Source organism: Borostomias antarcticus (genome assembly GCF_949987555.1).
Source record: "Borostomias antarcticus genome assembly, chromosome: 19".
Taxonomy (NCBI): Eukaryota; Metazoa; Chordata; class Actinopteri; order Stomiiformes; family Stomiidae; genus Borostomias; species Borostomias antarcticus.
Window position 1 is genome coordinate 17,408,963 of NC_140252.1, and position 20,198 is coordinate 17,429,160.

Below are 20,198 nucleotides of genomic sequence, written 5' to 3' on the forward strand. Positions count from 1 at the left end.
AGCCTGCAAGGGAGGAAAGCTAAATATACTATTAGCCTTGGATCTTGAAATATCAATACAATTTGCCACGCTTTGACAAGACACAGTAGGGTCACAGGGTAAAATACTCACAGCTCTCAAAGTACATTTTTCGGGATGAGTAGATCTCAAAATGCTTAGAGAAGTCAAACTACCCATGAAAGCTGAGGTTGAGGGAAGTACTGTAATTCGCCTTATTCACCTGGCAGCCATATTGGTCAGTCTGGGGTGCGGATGCGGAAGTGCCCATTGATTCAATGTTAAAAGTTCAATGTTAAAGGTTCACTGTAAAAACACCACTTCGAGAACCGAAATAGTCAAAATAACAGGCTGAATACACTATCGGGGTTACAAACTCATCATTATTAGACTCTGATTGTTTTTCACTGCCGTTGTTTTCGCGTTTGGAAATACATGGAGGTGAATGAGTCATACAGTAGTTAGCCGTCAGCTGCATTCACTCCGATGTCTGGTAATGATGAGTTTGTAACCCCGATAGTGTATTCAGCCTGTTATTTTGACTATTTTGGTTCTTGAAGTGGTGTTTTTACAGCGAACTTTTAACATTGAAGGCAACGGGCACTTCTGCATCCGCACCCCTCATTACGTCAGACTGACCAATATGGCAGCTGAGGTGAATAAGGCGAACACAGCCCTCATAAATCTTCCGTTGTTATGGACTTGAATGCATTATGCAGAAGGGGGTGAACTTGCCTATTCCTTCCAGTGTGGGAGTGTGTGCAGCAAGTACACAGCTCTCTGTATGGCTGTTCATCATGGTCCATATCCCAGAATGCACAGTCCGGTAATCACCTAAGAACGGCAGACGGTCCTTACATTATTCATTGTTTAAAGAGCGTAATGAGTTCCTTCATCAGACCTCTGTCAGGCTAGAAAAGGAGCATCTGGCTGAAAGCCATGGAGAGTGCATTTGGGGCAGAGAGAGCCCTGGAGAAGGCCTCCTGCACGGTCGACAAATATGAGCGATACTGTACTGTACTGTACCACCCAAAGACTTTCAGGAAGGTGAAAACATCAGTAACAAAGGGTGAGAATTTTGGGACGATAATGAATCACGTCAGAGTCAAAGTCGGATTTACTTGTCACATACATTACATAGCATACAGGTATAATTTGCAGTGAAATGTTATTGTTAGCTCCTAAGTGGGCTAAATAAGTGGAGTAAAAAAGGAAGCAAGTATAAAATGAAGTAGAATCCAAAATATATAAAAACAAATACAAAGAATTGGATGTGCTGAACGATATGCACAGATGATTTAACGGATGGGTTTAATCTATAAGGTTGTAAAAACTGTGAGAAAACACACCAATATATTACAGTCGAGTTCAAGTACTGTATATGTATGATCTTGGTGAATAATATGTATAAAATATATGGTATAGATATGTATATTTACATGCATATTCACAGATATGTATATTATGTACAGTATATTCTAACGAGTAATCTGTCATAAACATTAGGTGCTGCTGTGCTGATGATAGCGGTTGAGTTAAGTCCAGGTGTGTGAGTAGTGAGTAGTAGAGTTGGGGGAGATCCTGTTGAGAGCAGCAGAGAGCAGGCCTAGGCAGTGTCCTCGTTCAGGATCCGGACGGCCTGTGGGCAGAAGCTCCTCCCGAGCCTCTCCGAGTTGGCCTTGTGGATGCGGTACCTTCTTCCCGACCGTCGCAGAGAAAAGATTCCGTAGTCCGGGGTTCCGTAGGGCTGGGGTCCCTCACGGTTCTCCTGGTCTTGGGCTGGCACCGCCTGGTGTAGAGGTTCTGGATGTGTGGGAGTGCTCCACTGAGAGTACCACTCCCTGCAGGGCCTTATGGGTGCAGTTCCCATACCAGGAAGTGAGGTTCCACAACCAGGTGTTGAGGTTGAGGTTGAGGTTCCCCAACCAGGATGCTCTCAACTGTGCATGTACTATAGAAACTCTGAAGTATCTGGGGGGGACACTCCGAATTTCCTCAGATGTCTGAGATGATACAGTCTCTGCTTTGACTTCCTCACCTCTGTGTCTGTGCTTGGTGTCCATGTCAGGTCCTTGGTGATCTGGACATCAAGACATTTGAAGTTGTCTACCCTCTCAACTGGGGACACACTGATGTTTAGAGGGCTGTGGGTCCTCACCTGCCTCCTCCCATAGTCCACCAGCACCTCCTTGGTCTTACTGGCATTCAGGAGGTTATCTTCACACCACCTAGACCCTACCTCCTCCAGGTAGGCCTTCTGATAGTTGTTGGAGATCAGGCCGTCGGTGAACTTGACGATGGAGTTGGAATCGAGAGCGGCTACGCAGTCCAGTGTGTGTACAGGGAGGACAAGACAGTCTCCGTGGAGGGTGAGGGAAGATGAGGTGCGGCTGCCCGCTCTCACCACCTGAGGTCTGCCCGTCGGGAAGCCGAGGATCGACCTGCACTGCGAGGTGTTAATTTCCAGGTCCCTGACTTTGGGACGATGTGTACTTGACGAGTATGGAGGGGGCTTATGGTGTTGAGAACTGAACTCGAGTCAATGAACAGCAATCTCACATAATTCCTCCTTCCCTTTGTCCAGGATGCAGGTGGGATAGGGCAGTGTGGAGGATATGAGCGATGGCGTCCCCTGTGGACCTATTAGGTCGATAGGTGAGCTGTAGAGGAAGCAGAGAGCTGGGCAATTGCGAGCAGATGTAGTCCTTGAGCCGCCTCTCAACGCACTTCACATCACCACAGAGGCAAGTACTACTGGATGATAGTCATTAAGGCAGACTGGTCTTGGTTTCTTGGGTACAGGGATGATTATCGACTCGAAGGTGGGTATGACACATTGGGCCAGAGTCTGAAATTATTTTCGCAAACCTCCCAAATGTATCGGTATGCTGCTGTAGATGTGACCTGCTGTAATGTGTCCTTAACAAAGGAGACCATTGGGACTATTTTGGTGGTTGGATTGAGAATGAGAATATACAATCCTATAGTCAATGAAATGCTATTGAATAATTGATGCTCAGCCAGTGTGTAACCTCAACCTCACACAGCTGTTGAGAAGCAATGCTCTGAGTGATACCGCGTATACATGCCAGGACATGTTATAGAGATGTTTTTTTTCAGTATTTTTATTGCCATTTTGTTGATTTTAAAGGTACTGTAGGTACAGTAGGAAGGTAGGTACTGTATGTACGTCACTGATCTCCGAGGGGACATTTTTCACTGTTACAACAGCAGCTGTATAAAAAACAGTACACAATCTAGACTAAATCCAAATGTGCAAACAAGATACAAGAAATCCAAATATACTTGCCTGATATCAGACTTGTTGCACATTTCCATATTCAGGATCAGTCAACTCGGTGGAGAGGGAACTAAAAAGTGCAACAAAAAATAAATAAACAAGTTTAGTGTATGGCAGTCCTTCAGTGTGAGCATGCCTAAGGTGCAAGATTCAAGTATCAGTCAAGTACAGTATGATACAGTCTGTATGCCATCTTGGTAAATGTACTGTCCAAAGAGCTCTTTGAAATTCGGATACAGCAGGTCTGAGGTTTTACTTTCTCTGGAGGGACATTTTAGAAAGTGACAGGTGGGCAGAGTGGATGAGAGAGAGGCAAGACTGACGTCGCCAACAACAATGGCATTAGGAGCATAGTATTAACTAACCTAAGTAACTAAAGTACAGCCTTGTGAGACCATCCTGATTTCCCGAGCTCGCAAATCAGTCTGGATACTCTCCGTAGAGATCCGTTTGTGCCAGCTTGGGAAAATGATCTCGCCAATCGGCATTGGTTCTGAGGAATTTGAAATACAAACGCTTACTCTGGGCGGGTTTCGGTGTGATGACAGTGAGGAGCGGTTGAAGTTAGCGCGTGATAGACGGTGATAGATGGTTCATCCAATTACCTGCCAAGTATTTTTGAAAGTGCCTGCCCTCTCCCAAACGGTTTCCAATGGAGAGTTCCCAGATGGTTATGCGAAGCAAACCCTCTGACGCGTCAGGTTAACTAGTATTAATCTCTAATCCCTTCCAGTTTTTTTCTCATTTCTTTTCATACTGGGCTCTATATTCCAGAGCTGTGACATTCTGTAACCGTTTGGTCACTCATGGTGTCCAATCACAGAGGCAGGACGTCCACATGCAGAGGTTCATCCGGGAGGTCAACACCACCAGCAGGTCCTGCGTCCTCTGGGACCTGGAGGAAGAGACGGACTACATCATCCAGGTCCAGTCCATCGGCCTGTACGGGGAGAGCCAGGCCAGCAAGAAGGTCCACTTCCGCACCCTCAAGAAGACAGACCGCTTCCCTTCCAACAGCTCCAACCAAGGTACGAGGCTCTGGGTGTACTGTTGGATTCCATCCTGGGATTGAGGGGAGTTCGCTATAATGTCCTAATGTCGCTGTACGATAAAAGATTACGAGGGTATACCGATAAAGATGCTTCATGATGGGTGCAGATTTAATATCCAAATTAATGAAGTCCTTTATGAAGCTGTACATCACTTCAACAACTCTCACGGCCCATGAAGGGTATACTGTACTGTAGGTGCTTAATTCTGGAGCTTTGCCAAATGTACTACTTTCCATATTTCAAAGCTTTAAATAGAACGATTATGCTCTTTAAAATAATTTGAGAGACATGCAGGGCGTATAAAGGTTTTTTGAATGCCCGAATAAAACCTTAATTTAACAAGCATGGGTTCAACAGGTTTAAGGGCGATCAAAAGGCCACGGTGTAAAGGATGGGACATTTTTAAAAGCGCAATAATAAAATGTGATAGTTTACAGCTTCACGCTGCTCCTCAAATGTGTCAGCATATTACATAACAAAATCCTCTTTTCTGTTTTTCCCATGAGTCTGTTCTTCTCATTTTTCCTAACTTTCATAATTTAAACCTCTCAGTGGTCCCATTGAGTCAGTCAGAACCTCTCCGCTTGAAAATCCTCCAGGAGAACCTTCCTCCCGCACGCTCGTTTCCTCTCTTTGATGTGGTTGCTTTCAAGGACGGACACGCAGAGTGAGGTACTTCAGAGAGGCAGGGCCGGTAAAGCACACTGAGCCTGGGGGCTTCGCTCACCGCGGCTCCGAGGAGCCTGACTGTGACTGTCTGAGGTTTATTTTCTCCTACAGGCCAATTCATTATTGACAGGCTCTTCTCACATGGTTACCCCTGTGAATTTATGCATCACTATCTCAGTCAGGGTGGCTAACTGGGATTCTGACACACACTCTAAAGCATTCCTGGTCGATGTCGATAGGGCCACGACTAAATATGACTATATATCTGTGACCAAGAGTTCGGGCTCAATACATTTCAATAGCTCTCAGCTCAGATGGAGGGAAGAAAGTCAATGAGCAAGTAAATTAAATTCCGAAGATTCTTAGATTAGGGTAGTTTCCAAAACCTAAATTAGTTTAAGATTAAAATAGAACCTCCATTGAAGATTTTTACTTCAGTATTATCTGGGTCCAGACTGTAAGGATAGATGTTTCTTCTTCATGATATGGCGTGGCTTCACATTCTGTTCATATGAAGTGCTGATGCCAATGTTTCTCTTCAGCTGACTCAGGATGGATGCCATTAGATAAAGGTGTCATGATCAGCAAAAGCAAGTGACCGTGAGACTAATTCTAGGTCATGTGTGTAGTATGTTTGCCATGTTAACCTTACTATACATGCTCCACAGACATTCAATCAAGACATCAGAACCGTCAAGACAAACTTGGGTGAAAGATGAAACAAAAGACACTTCAGCTTCCTAGAGTTTCCTAATCCATCTACCCAGTTGTTAACGTTCATACTGTACAACATGATCGAAAATAATGTTGAAGTAACATTGAAATCATGTAGAATCAACCTGCAATGGCCAAGGATGTGAGCTCCTAAGTCGTTCTGAATGTGTTCGAACATTCAAACAAAGTTTATTTACTATCTAGTATCAATCATGAATTGCACTTTAGGTCTCCTGAGTCATCCAAGTGAGCCAAAGAAAAAGTCTAGTCAGTGTGTGAACTTCATTAGTGGGAGAGTGTTTTTGGGCACCAGGTTGTGAACACCCTGTAACGTCCTCATTAATCTACTGTCTTCCGAATGCCAACTCCTCCCATCCCTTGCCCCAGTTCAAAAAGGCAATCCAATCACTTTTGAGCTTCCAATTTGTTGTTTAAAAGTTTACAACGAACAACAGGGATATGCACTGGCTGTTAGAGGGGCAGGGGCTAAAGTTTAAAAAGGGGCACTTAGGTTGTGTGGCGTGTGCAGCACATTTTTACCTAAATTAGATAATTATGTAAAGTAGGCTACTACTAGCCATAAATAGCTAGAAAACTACCTAGATGCATATACTGTGTTGCTGTGAGTGATATTAGCCTACATTACAGTCACCTATAATGATGCTTTGCAGAAAGCTATGCTTTCGTGTCACAGAGTCATCACAGTAGAGGGGGGGGGGCTGTAGGTTGCCACTGTGATGAAGATGCATTACCCTACAGCAATCCAGTAGAATGATGAATGGTTAAGCTAGAAGCCTACAATCAAAATTGCACTGTTACTGTTTAATGGTGATATTAGAGAACATTTAGCCTATTTTCTTGAGTTGGACAGAGAGAGAGGATGAGAGAGAGAGAGAGAGAGAGAGAGAGAGAGAGAGAGAGCTGCTAATATTAGGCTACATTAGCTAACTAACTACTGACACAATAAGACAACATTAAAACTCATGAGGGAGAGAGAAAGAGAGAGAGAATGACTACGTTTATGCACACCATATTCCTGTATTAATCGGAATATGCTCAATATTCCGGTTGGGCCAGAGTCATGTAAACACGTACCAAACCCAATTAAGGCCATATTCCCATTGGAGAATATTCCGAATAAGACCCCTGGCATATGCCTGTTTGAATCAGAATATTTTAACATGTATACACCTTAATCGGAAAATGACATTTACCGGAATGTTCAGTTACGTCTGCGCATGCTTATTTGCAGGGAATCCTGGGTATTGTAGTTGTGGCTGGCGTGAAGGGCATAAACTGGAGGGCGATAAACTCGTTCACCATTTCCAGTGGGTAGGGCTTCGCCCAGGAGTAAGAAATTATTTTCCAACCTGATATTTTGATTCAATCAAAATCCGTGAGGCAGGTCAGGCTCTGCACGACAAGAATTTATTCATAAAAAAGGTTTAGCCTGCAGAAAAAGGCACTTCTCTATAAGAGGTGAAAAAGGCAGGGTCCCTCGCCTCCCTTGAGGTCTAAGAGTGCACGTGCCTGACGTACAGTAGTTCAAGAGCCCCCGCCACCACCTGTACCTGTAGCCTAACATTTTTGTGATGGTTGAATATGCAAAATACAAGTGCATTGATTATAGACATGGGAAGTATATTCTTTCCATGCAGCTCTGTATGCATTTGCCTAGACTAGTCTGGCCACGGAGCCATCCGTCGTGGAAACCACGGAGTAACGAGATATTATTACTATAAAACGACCCCCTTGGGCTTCGGAAATGCATCTGAATGAGAAAACGAAGCTTCGACCCTGAGCTCCACAACTTGTAAACGCGTATCTCTCCGCAACATCGCCGACTTCCCAACCCCAGGAAGACGAATGGAAGTAGATAAAGCAATATTGCAGCGGTGTTATCTGATGGCGATGTGCCTCTTTGCGAAGGCCCAGAGCACTCGGGGTGCCCAGACAGGATATTCGGAATTCAACCTCCGTCCTTAAATAACTTCATCTGTCACGGCGCTCCGACGGCCGCAGCGCAAAGCTACAATTCACCTGCTCAAAGTTAATGTCTCTCTTTTATGCAGGGCTCTGGCTACCACTGGGCCTTACAAGGGCCTTTTAATCTAGCTTCCCTCCACATCACAGAGCTATTTTGGGGGTTCCTTCACAGCGGCCACCCACTCCCATTCAAAGTGAATTGATTTGCAGGCGTATCTACTGCGGACGCATTCCGTTGAGCTACAGCTGTTATACTCTGAATCAATAGTTGCTATTGCCCCCCTCTCCGCCGCCCCCCCCCCCCCCCACAACACAATCCAAAGGAATATGATTTATGCATCTGAGCGTACAGCAGAATAGAAACGGTCTCGCTCCCGGGTCCGCCTCTTCCCCCTACGAGCCGCGCATAAAACGCTAACGAACAATGGCTGACAATCACGGGGATGGGGGTCGTAATATAAAACAGTCTTTTTTCCCTATTCGTTTCAGAGATCAATGCGGCTGGTTGGGAGACTCGGGCAATTTCATTACTGCCCGGACAGCCTTTAGATTAGAATGTATGCATGTGTTACTCCAGGCCACAAGAGAATTAAACTGTTTGCTTCAGAAGTGAGAGATGTTCCTCCATCCTCTCACGACCCCCTCCAGGGCTGCTGGGAGATGCAGGAGTGATGTTTTATTTACACTAGGGCTCCTGTGGCTTTTCTGCAGCAATGGCAGTAGAGTATAAGTCACGTGTAAACAGCCTCTTGTACTGCACTGTATGCAAACCTACTGTTAGTATTTACATTACAATCAGACTCAGAGGAAGTGATTTGAGCCTCAGGTCAGGAATCCTGGAGCATTTCCACACGATGACATGACACAATACACTTAGGCCCAAATCCACAAAGAATGGATTGCTCCTGCTAATAGCTCAATATTTTGTTTGCATAGCAATTGCAACGGCAATCTGCTACAGTTAAGCACGATATCCACACAAGATTCTGCTCTAATGATATGCCCGGCCAAACACCCACAAATTTGCCACCTGTGTGCAATTTACGCCCATGACTGCAATTAGCCATGTGACCTTTCTCCATATTTCAGGACACAGATTGGTTCATAATGAAAACGACAGACCACACTTTTGTTTGCAGAAAATATCAGTTCAGTTTGTTGCTGTGCATCACAGCTGACTGGACTTATTTTAAAATCTCCCTCTATGTTTCGCCCTTAACATCATCCAATATCAATTCAATATCATTCAAACCTCACAAGTTCCGAGGAGAGACAGAAGGAGAGAGTGCACGCTGACTGCTGCAGTTAATACCAGCTTTTCAAAAGCGGTATTTGCGCCTCTCTAACCGCGTGTGGCAGTTAGCTCATGGTCTTTGTGGATCAGACGCAAGGCTTATTGGGGGCAATTTTGCATGGAATTACCTAATTTACATACATTCATTACTAGCACAGCCGTGAAGCTATTTGCTCATCGGTGAAGTTTGCAATACTTTTCACCCTTTGCGTGTGCTTTGTGGATTGGATGCCATTTTTTGTTTCATTTGCACGGGTTTTGCCGCTGCTAAAGCCACACAATCCTTTTGTGGATTTGGCCCTTAATGTCTAAACAATGTGAGGGATACTGTTAGAGGAGTTCACCTGGATATTTTGAAGTCTTTGATTATCACTGAAAATAGAAGTTGAAACCATTGAGATGTAACCTCAAGAAACAAATGTGTAAAAAAAATAACTCCCCGAAAATCACATCAAACCAATGCAAACATCGTTTACCACAAAGCTCTCCAACCGTCTCACATACAGTGAGGAGGAGGGTGGGGTGTTTTCAGAGGACACTATCTGGGAACGAGGTCCCGTTAGACACAATTACTGTGATGCTTCGAAGGGATGCCAGGTTTAGTGCGCTCGATCACAATCTAAACCTGGCCTGGCAGCTTTGACAGCAGCCGAAACAAGAAAACATGCACGATCCTCCTGGCTATATTCTGCATAACATATGCCTTGATTTTGTTTTGGGTTTTAATTTAAAGTATTGCCACACATCTTTAATGCACAGTTACAAAAATTGGGCTATATTTCCGTGATCTTCGCCCCCGATCTGCGAGACTGTGAACTTGAACCGCAACTTGACACACATTAGATCAATAGTACAGTGCATTGATTATCTGTCTACAAAAGCAGTCCATAAGAACATCTTCCAGCAACGAATTGCAAAGAATTGCAATTTATGGAGTGGTTGGTTTTATACTATGTGTTTAAACAACATTGGAACCCATGAGCATAGCAGGCGACAGCAGCTCCATCTAGAAGAGAAAATGAGATGACAAAAGTAACGACGCACCTGGCGGTACAAATATGTTTGGCTTCTCTAAACAGGGAACAGCCGGAGCGCCATTCGGGGATTTGAGCTGAACAGGAGGAAGGGAATTAACTTAATGCAGCATCTCACTCCTCAAACTCCACATCTCGGATCTTGCTTCCTCCGAATCAGTCAGCGTATCTAAGCGGCGCCGCGGTGTGAAAAATGCATGGCGCCGCGAAGCCAGCATGTGCTCTGTTTAGGTCATTTCCTGGTTCCTCCATCCAACCCTGGGGTGCTCAACCTCTCCTCCCAGATCATTAACATTCATCCACGATATCAAACAAGAATCTCTCTCCTATCACCTACAAGCCTAATCTTTAAACCGGTCGCTTGTCGCTTGATTTCTCTAATCTCAACCGAGTGGTTGAGAGAGGGGAAAAAAACAAAAAAAACGAGTGTGGCAATCCAAACGAACGGCCCTTTGTAACCGCTGTCGTGTGGAGAACTGACAACCTGGCATTGCAAGTCGACGATTCGAGCGGCGTGTGATTGGATCAAGAGGATCAATCGGGAATAGTGGTGCTCTGGATGAGTTCCACACAGGTTAAAGGATGGTACAGCGGGTAAGGGAATGGGCCCATTAGTCAATCCCCTTAAAGGGGGATTAATGCCAGAAGACTGATGTGTGGTTTTCCCCGAGCGCTTCTTCTTCTAGCGGCCACGGCAGAAGGGACAGTGATGGCACTAGGAGATAAACGGCCATCTTTTTCTCCCCATGCTGACAGGGAGAGCTAACGGGGATGGATAGAGATTGTGTCTTATTTGAGTTGAAAAGCCTTTTTTGTCTGGTGTTCTTTGCAATTCTCCGAGAAGCCAGGATCTTATTTTATCCTTCTTCTTCTTGTTAATGGGTTATGTCTAGTTGTTAAATCGGATGTTCTTGCATTGAAAAAAAAATGTCCCACAGGAATACAAGCTTTTAGTTATTGATGATAGCTAAGGGCTTTCACACATGGTCCACTTTGATAAATCTGTGACCGTGTCTGAATAGTCCTTCCTAGGACCATGTCTGAATACTTATGTCTTCCTCCCTTCCCTGACATAATTTCTGATCTTACATAACTGAATAGGTGATAATGTACTGATTCTTCACACAACCAATTCCAATGTAGCCATGTCAGATCAGTGATTTCTCCATTAAAGGCAGGAAGGAAGGAAGGAAGGAAGGTTAACAGTTTTGGAGACTACGAATATAGGCCGACGTTTTTCCACGTTTTTTCACCCACTCTTAAAGAGCCCTTTGTCTAAGACCTGTGTCTACAGTATATCTTAGTGATATGATTGGCTGTCTGTTGTCTCTGTCCCTCTAGATGACCCCACGGTCCAGGGCCTGGACAAGTCCAGACACCTCCAGACAGGGGAGATGATCATCATTGTGGTGGTGCTGCTTATGTGGGCAGGTACGGTTTACTTCATTACTACAAAACTGCATCAATCTTGTAACGTGTGTCAAACCTTTATTTATCATACTTTACGCTGCTTTGTTGAGCAGAAAGTGTTGAAATCTATTGGGTGGGCGTGTCTTAAGGATGGGTGATGTTGAAAAGTTCATCAGTCAATTTACCAGAGAATCCTTTGAAGGCAAATCCATTAAGAAGACAAAGAACTGATGGAGCGATTTTATTGTCAGTTTCAAAATGCACAACACGACTTCAATGTGCCGTTCCAATGTGCTGGTTTAATTTAGGCTTTATTCTTCCACCCTGCGCTGAAGTCAAACCACCATCCATACCAATGTCTCTTTATTAACACCATTCATACAAATCAATGTAACACATACAGTAGTGCTTTCCATAAAAAGAGATGGATAAAAACATGAATCATAACACAGTGAGAACAAATTTGAAAGAAACAATCAGAGTGAATTGAAAAGATTGAAATGAAAACATCAGGCCCTCTCTCGCTAGCCACGTCTGATCTCCCCTCTGAGAACCGGCTCTGATTAATCAAGTGCGGAGGCACAGTGAACGGTGGCGCATCCAATATCCCCCAGCAGGGCCACGCAGAGACCTTTACTGGGGCAGGTGCTCACATTCTCAAAAGGGCACGTGTCACAACGTTAGATCACCAACTACAGCGCGACGTAACCAGCCGAACGATAGTATTACCAACTGATATTCAGAGAGTATAACACAGAATCTTACAACAAACTGAATAATATTCTATTATGATTACGCCTTAGAATATTTTTTTTTCCAAATGTACAGTATTATAATGAATAGGCTATTACAGTCGTTGAAGGATACTCAATTGCAGACTCTCAGTCTCAGCAGAAGTGGACAAGAAACCACAGAACAGAGCACTGATGTGCACACAGAACAGAGCAGTCCCAGATGCTGGTTAAGGCTGGAGATGTGTAAAGCAGTACGGTTATGAATATCTATGGCTGTACTGTACAGTATCTCTACTGTAATGTAATATCTGATTAAGTAAATACACCAATAACATATATTTATCTGCAGTTAACAGATTATCTAAATACTATCTGAATCATCGCATGCGAATACAGTACAACTTCCTCTGTGCACTGCTATGCATTTAAACCAGTCTTGATGCAACCGTCGCGAGAGACAGATTAAAATATATGACCAATTTGAGGCCTCTGTTGGGGGCCAGCTGTGGGCGCAGTCGGTCGTGTCCCCATGCCTGCATTCCTACACACACGTCCAGGGGGACAGCATGGCACCTGCACTGTATAATAATGACTAGTAGGAGAGAGAGAGATTGGTTTTATTATCCAGGTGGTCAGGCATTCACTGTTCTTGGCTGCCTCACACAGTTCCGTTATTTATTTATTTTGGGCCGGCTCGCTTTTCGAGGCATCTTTGCTCTGCAGATTAAATGGACGTTTAATATTTCGATACATTAATCAAGAATACATGCGCAATTCAAACTAAGCCAAGCAAATTTCTTATGAGACAACATGCTCACTTCCATTTAGGTTCTTGAAATAGTTATTTGTCTCAAATGTCCTCAAAAAGGGTTTCCAAAAAGCACTTTGACCATCAAGGGGCACATGGGCAGGTAGCCTGGGGCCTATTTGCTTTCCGGTCTGTGTGGTTTTAGGGAACCAGTTAGGGTGGAGCACAGTGAACGAGGTCGAGGCCGGCTGCTAGTCCGCGCTATTGCGCATTTATTCACCAAACAAGAACTCAAAGGTTCAAAACAAGGATTGGGCGGTGGCAGTATGGGTCCCTCTGTCTCCCTCAGCCGTGCTGCGTGGGGTCCGGGGGTTTCACCTCTGCTCACTCCTGAGGAAACAAAAAGGCTCCAGATCAACACTTTGTGGTGCGTACAAAAAGGGTCCATCAGACAAGCACCTTCTGTGACTTACTGAGCCCTAAGTCTCCCGTTTGCCTCCCTTGCTGGTCTTTCGTGCCGTGGGAGCTCGTCAGCCGATCGCCTGCAGCCGGTGTCCCAGCAGTCAGAGGGTGATCATGGAATCGGCTGCAGCTGTGCGGCAGGGTTGCCATGGTGAGTGAAAAGGGCCGGTAGACGCCTCCCACTACTTGGCCACGCTGTCCATGGTGCTGAACCTCGGCTGTCAGGGGTGTGATGCGCCGACGGCGCTGTCCATGGTGCTGAACAGGGCTTTGGAGCGCAAAGGCGGCTTCCCGAAGCGCTCCCGTGGCAGCCTCCCGCTGACCCTCAGCGAGGTGGATGCCACAGCGGATATTATACCCAAAACAGGCCTACCCATAAACCTACGATGCGATGCGGCAAGAACTTCTTCTGGAATAGGCTACTTCGTTCGGAATGTCCATGTTTTATTCTAATTCGTAGTGTCTGGCGAGACTGGGCTGTTCGATTTGGCATTTGTGTGCCAGGACACCAGAGGGCTCTAGGACCGGAAACCAAGCGAATAGAAACCAGGTGAGAGAGAGAGCCTGGTGACACGAGGCGATGGGCAGCCGCCCCCCCCCCCCCCCCCCCACCAGCCCAACCACCACCCGCGTAATACAAATCACACCAGGCGTGAAGCAACGCGGGAGTGGGTCACTCTCTTTGATGTGAAACAGCCAAATGACACTTGGCAGCTCCATCAGGGAAAGTAGAACCTTTTGTGCCTTTCACTGACACAATACAATAGTGTATTAATGCTTTGTAAATTAGTAATATGGTCACATCACTGGGTTTTATAGCATTAGAGGAAAAACAGCTAGTCTCTCATCAAATATTCATCGAGGAGACGTTTTTATTTCTGGCTGTGACGAGTCGGTACATGGGTTGCTAAATGAATGCAAATTTGCCAATGCAGAGCTAAATGGCGTATTTGTAGATTTAAATAAGATTCAGGGGATAAATATTAAGAAGCATTTCCCCAGGTCTTATAATCTTTCTCTTCAGGGGGTGTTATCGTATTTCCTGAAAGGTAGATTTAGATTTCACTTAATTCGTCTTTAAAACCCTGACATGTTACCTGAAGCTTCGCAAAGGAGTGTATTGTAAGTAAGTAAAAGTAAGTAAGAAGTGCATTTAATTTATATAGCACTTCTCACAGAGAGGACTCACAAAGTGCTTCACACAATGCATACAAAGAATCAACACAAGTAAACACAGGAAACAGGATTGCCATTGACAGCTCTCCATATTCCCTCTGAGAAGCATCAATGGCACTCCTTTGAGAAGCTCCAGGTAACTTCTGTCTCCTCTTAAAGTGTGTGCCCCTGTCATTCACCCATTTTAAATGCGCCCAGCAAACGCACTGGCTCAGAGAAGCACTCAGGCAGATGGCACTTTTTAAGGCATATTGTCCGTCCATCCAGTCAAGCGTTTACTAGGGCAATTTCTCTTGAGTGTCTCGCTTTAAGGCGCATTGTAGTTCCGACACTTACTGCTTCACGACCCAATTCCCTTAAAATGCAGTACTGCTCAATCTTTACAGCAATTTACATCACACCTTTATATTCATTAAAGTGTTAGTTTTACAAGTCAATTAATGTCTGTCTCGACAGCCAACTCTATTCGTCAGGAAAAGTGTGTCTCTCGGTAAGCCATTTACACTAGTCCAAAAATGATTCAGTCTGTGCGCATTTTATTTGAAACATATGGTATGTCAGAATTAATTTTTTATCAGAATCATTTTTTATTGCTTTCGCGGGTCAGCGGGGGACACCAGCCTCTAAGGCCGGTGGCTGTGGGGAAGAGGCTGCCTCTGTGGTGTGCGGTCACGGTCCTAGTGGACTGTAGCCTCCTGCTTGAGGGGAGTGGCACGAACAGATTGTGGCCTATTATTGTGATTACCCAATTTTTTTTTTTAATCGATTGACAGCACTAGTTTACAGTGTATATATATATATATATATATATATATATATATATATCTTTATTTATATTTGTTATATTATACAACACACCAGTCATATTGGAATGGAGAAGTAAAAGTAATGAGCGAAAGAAAGAAGTACTGAAAAAAGGTTCCGTTGGGTACTGGTACCGTATCAGTTCAATACCCAACCCTAGCGGCAGGTGAATTCAAGCCCTCCTCCTCTCTCTTGCTCTCTCTTACCCCACTCTACCTCTCTCTCTCTCTCCATCTCCCACCCTCCCTCTCTGCACCCCGTAGCCGTCATCGCCCTGTTCTGCAGGCAGTATGACATCATAAAGGACAACGACTCCAGCAGCAGTAAGGAGAAGGCCAAGCCCTGCTCGGAGAGGAGCACGCCGGAGCACCACAGCGGAGGCCTGCTCAGGAGCAAGGTGAGCCCCTCCCACAATGCATCTGGCTACGCAGCGGCTCGTTACGATGGCGCCGACCTTTCTTACGTTCCTGAAGGCACCTTGTGCACTGAATCTCTAGCGTAACAATTCTTATAGATGTAGTTTGTCTGTATAGCATTAAGTATTAACTTGAAAGGAACAATAACTCTATACAGTATACAACATTCATAAAGTGTATTTTGTTCATTAGATTATGGTGATTTGTTTGTGTACTGTATCAATATAGACTTAACAAATTGCCTCTTACATGTTTAACAATGTCAGCTTGATCATTTCCATTACATTATGTCTTCTTAAAATACCAATGTCTTCGGTGTTGCTGTGCTGCAGTGTTCTCTGCACTCATCTCATCTCTACACTTGGAAAGATTGAAACCATCTCAACGAACCTTATTTCCCAGTTTGAAGCTCGACCTCCTATATCCTAACTCCTTTTTTCAGTGACCTCCTCAGTGAGGGTTGGCAACGCAACGAAGTTGGCAACCACTGACTCAGCCACAAACCCCCTATCCCAGACCCCATTTCTGTGATCCCCGTCGGTGATTCATTCAAACACAAAGACACAAAGCACACACACGATTCATATCGCCCCCATCAGCACCGTCACCATGGCAACCCGCAGGCCGCCATGTTACAGGTATTCAGACGCCAACCTCTGGAGAAAAAAAACCCCACCTCAGATTAAAATAAAAAATGTAAATTTCTCCTCAAGATTGATCAGCTTTTTCATGTGTCACTATGTAGGAGGCTTAAACGGCGATGCAAAAGTAGCAGAGTTTCTGCTATGAGAAATAGCCTATGTACGGTGGCTGAATGCGGACAATGTTAGTGGTAGCGTATAGAAGCACTAGGTAATGTCGGAACAGATCAGGAGCAGATTACTGAGGGCACTGACCGATCAAAGACAGGGGTTATTTGCATTGCTCGCGCCTGTGTAGAAATTAACTAGGCTACTTAGCAGTGTTGAATTCTGATGTTTGAATAAGCTCAAGGGCAATCCTTCTATGATTTCTCATTGTGTTGTGTTTATGTTATCCCGTTAAGCGGGTCGATGCTGGTACTGTAAATGAGAGGTTTCGGGGAAATTGATTCACTTTTCCGGTGGAATTCTGTGGCAGATATTGTGAAGGCAGTTTCTCCCACCGGTCTGTAACATTGGTAAAGAGGACGGAGGTATATAGCTTATCACTTACAGCAACACTCATCAGGGCAGTCGCCTACAAGAGCAACTCATCAAAACAGAGTGAGTCAGTATCCCTCCCACTCAGGGTGCCTTGTTATTGTTTTGGGGAGGATTTGACCGCTGTTATGCCACAATGATAACAGCATAACACTATCTATTTGATGTCCTGCAGTCCATAATCACCATGTAAATGCCTTTCCTTACATCGTTTAATCTCCAAACACAATATTGCTGTGGCTTGGCAGGTAAAACTCCCATCAGCTTAGAACAGCGACGGCTGAAATTGGATACTTTAAAATGGAAAGTATCAAAGGAAATGGGGGAGTATTTCTGAAGAGAGGCAAAAAAACTATATAAACGATCCATTTCTACACATGCTGAGGGAGGTCAATTAGATTGGCATTCATGGGCTATCGATTCCCTTGACTTTCCACCTAAACAATCCAGCCAAAACCATGCTGAACGACCGATACCAGTGGGGATGATTGTTATTAATCTGTCAGTCAGTCAATCAATCAATCAAAGCTTTATTTGTATAGCGCATTTCATACCCAGAGGCAACACAATGCGCTTTACAGAGAACAAAGGAGGTGGACATACGTCCCACCCCTACATATTCCAGAGGGAAGCAAAAAAACAGTATCACCCGGGGGCCAGATAAGTGAGCTGTAAAAATTCTTCCCTGACCCCTCTCAACAAGGCGATCGAGCAAGCTCCTGGAGTATGTTTGTCTAACGGCTAAGAACATTTATGAAGCAATAAATTACATTAAATTACATTTTCAGAGTAAGAGAGGCTAAAAACATCATAGGAGAGACATGGCAAACACTGGTGTGTGCGTGAATGTGCCTGGGCCCAGATAGAGGCAGGGGTTGGGGTAGGGAGGAAGTAGGAAAACGATATAGAAGGATCAGAGACACATTTGTTTTTGAAAGATCGCAGAGACAAGGGTGGAGGACATGCACATGCATCAAGCAGCAGAATTAAGTTGGACAATCAGATCCTGTCCAGAACATCCAGTAAGGGAAAGTGTATGTCAAGGTCCTCACAAGGACAAGCTGAGAGGGACCATGTTAACACGCTGGACATGACAGCTCATTGTTCTTCAACAGAGTTGTTCTAAAATAAGACTTGTGTAGAATGGTGTACATTCGCCATTTTATGCACGTAACCTACAACTTTGCTCTGGATGTAATGGGCGGTGGTATTTTAATCGATAAACCTTTTTTAAATGAGCACGACTTTCAAAGCAAACATCTCACCTCAGTATCCATGATTGTATAAATTACTGGTCTACAAAAGACGAGTAGCACAGCGATCATTATACCTCTGACAGACTTCACCGCCCTCAGTCTCTTAATTCAGGCAAAGTCCGTTTTTTGTGCATGAGCGGTGTTGTCAAGAAAATCCAGAATTCATTACATTTTACCCTCAAATTACATAATTGAATCCATCCTTGCGAGTAGTTAAGGCTTAAAGAGTATGAGCTCTGTAATCTAACGTGTGCAGTCATCTGTGCTTAATGTAATGCTAAACCCTCATCTCTTCTTCGGCAGTGGAAGACACCAGCCTTCTAAAAAGCAGCGATTAGTACAAGAGCAATTGCTCTCAGGCAATCTGCAGTGTTTACCGTAGTAAACAAATAAGGAGTAGTAAAGGGAAAATGCATGTTTAGCCCTGTTTTAAGGTTACTTATGATCATATACAATGGTTCAGATCAAAACGTTGACAAAACTAGCACTTTTGAGAAAGTCTGATAATTGCTCTACAACCGTTTAGGTCATACAATGGATGTGGGTGGGCACCTTGAAAAATCATTCAAAAACATGTTAAACTCTCAATTTCAAAGACAAGAAGCTCACCGAGGGGGTAATTGGTGTCCGTTGGTGTTCTGACATCAAATTTGCCGCAAAGTATGAATCCTGTATGGTTTTATTGATCATTTTATGAAATTCATTGACTTGTATTGAAGCGACCGTTGTAGATGTGTAGATCAATCCGCAGAGGAGATTCAGGAAGCGGAACTACTTACGGTAGCTATTGCTATTGTTTATGTTGCTAGGCTACCTAGTTTGCGGAAGTTTACACACGTATGTCCTGCGACTAAATAGTTCTATGCTAAATATTTAAAAAAGCCTTTCCAGATGAACTAGAATCTTACTTTATGGCGAATTATATGTCAGAACGCCAACTAACATCTCGTGAGTTTCTTGTCTTTGAAATTGAGAGTTTAACATGTTTTTTGAATGATTTTTCAAGGTGCCCACCCACATCCATTGTATGATCAAAACGGTGGTAGAGCAATTATCAGACTTTCTCAAAAGTGCTAGTTTTGTCAACGTTTTGATCTGAACCATTGTATATGATCATAAGTAACCTTAAAACAGGGCTAAACATGATTTTTCCCTTAACTACTCCTTTAACAGAACTGATCTGACCAGGGAAGGTAACACTTGTTCTTTATCTCTGTTACAGTTTCATCCCTCCGTGCGCTCCGTCAACATCATCGAGGTTTGAGGGGAAGGATGCAGATGTCGAAGTCGTCCGCCCCCCCCCCCCCCTCATCCACTCTCTTCTTGTTCTCCCCTTCTTTCCTCTCCTGTCACCCCATCCTTAATGCCCCCACTGACGAGAGAATCTCCTGGGCGGAACGAGCCATTAGCTAAACTGCCACTGTGAGGGGCGATCGTCGCTGCAACCCGGCCAAGTTAATCTTGTGAGACGCGTGCATGCACACACACTTACAAAACACACAGTTGGGCACACACTTGAACATGCAGATACACATTTAGGCCTACTCTACTCTAATCTATCTTATCTTACACACACGCACACACATACACGCACACACATACACACATACACACACACAGGAGCTGGCAAGCAGTTAACTTCAGCAGGTGTGCATAATGTATGACATGACATATTATGTTATTGACATGTTATGTAGTTACCTATGTAGTTACCGTTCATGTCTTTGCCAGATACTTGTAATCGCAATACAATACATCATTACCATCTCTGGGATGCCTGTCTTCGTGTTTTCAATGAGCAGTGTCTTTTTTATACGTACTGTATAATGTTTCGCTTAACGACATGCCTTTTTGTATTTTTTGTTGGGGTTTTGCATGTTTTCACATACCATCGGTATGTGCGGAACTCATGGCATCAAAGGTCAAAGTTGTGACCAGGATCCACTGGTGGGAACACAGAAATG

The 20,198-nt window shown here is 44.3% G+C and overlaps 1 protein-coding gene across 1 annotated transcript in view; it reads left to right on the top strand.

Moving 5' to 3' along the window:
• The window catches only part of fndc4a (fibronectin type III domain containing 4a), a gene marked incomplete at both ends in the record, with an annotated part of 32,606 nt that extends 13,108 nt beyond the window's left edge, over positions 1–19,498 (top strand). The window contains 4 exons of the mRNA XM_084453354.1: positions 4,122–4,326; positions 11,389–11,478; positions 15,645–15,778; positions 19,457–19,498. Of these exons, the coding sequence (XP_084309480.1) occupies positions 4,122–4,326; positions 11,389–11,478; positions 15,645–15,778; positions 19,457–19,498 (471 nt within the window). The remainder of the gene's footprint in view (positions 1–4,121; positions 4,327–11,388; positions 11,479–15,644; positions 15,779–19,456) is intronic.
• Between the last annotated feature and the right edge of the window lie 700 nt (positions 19,499–20,198).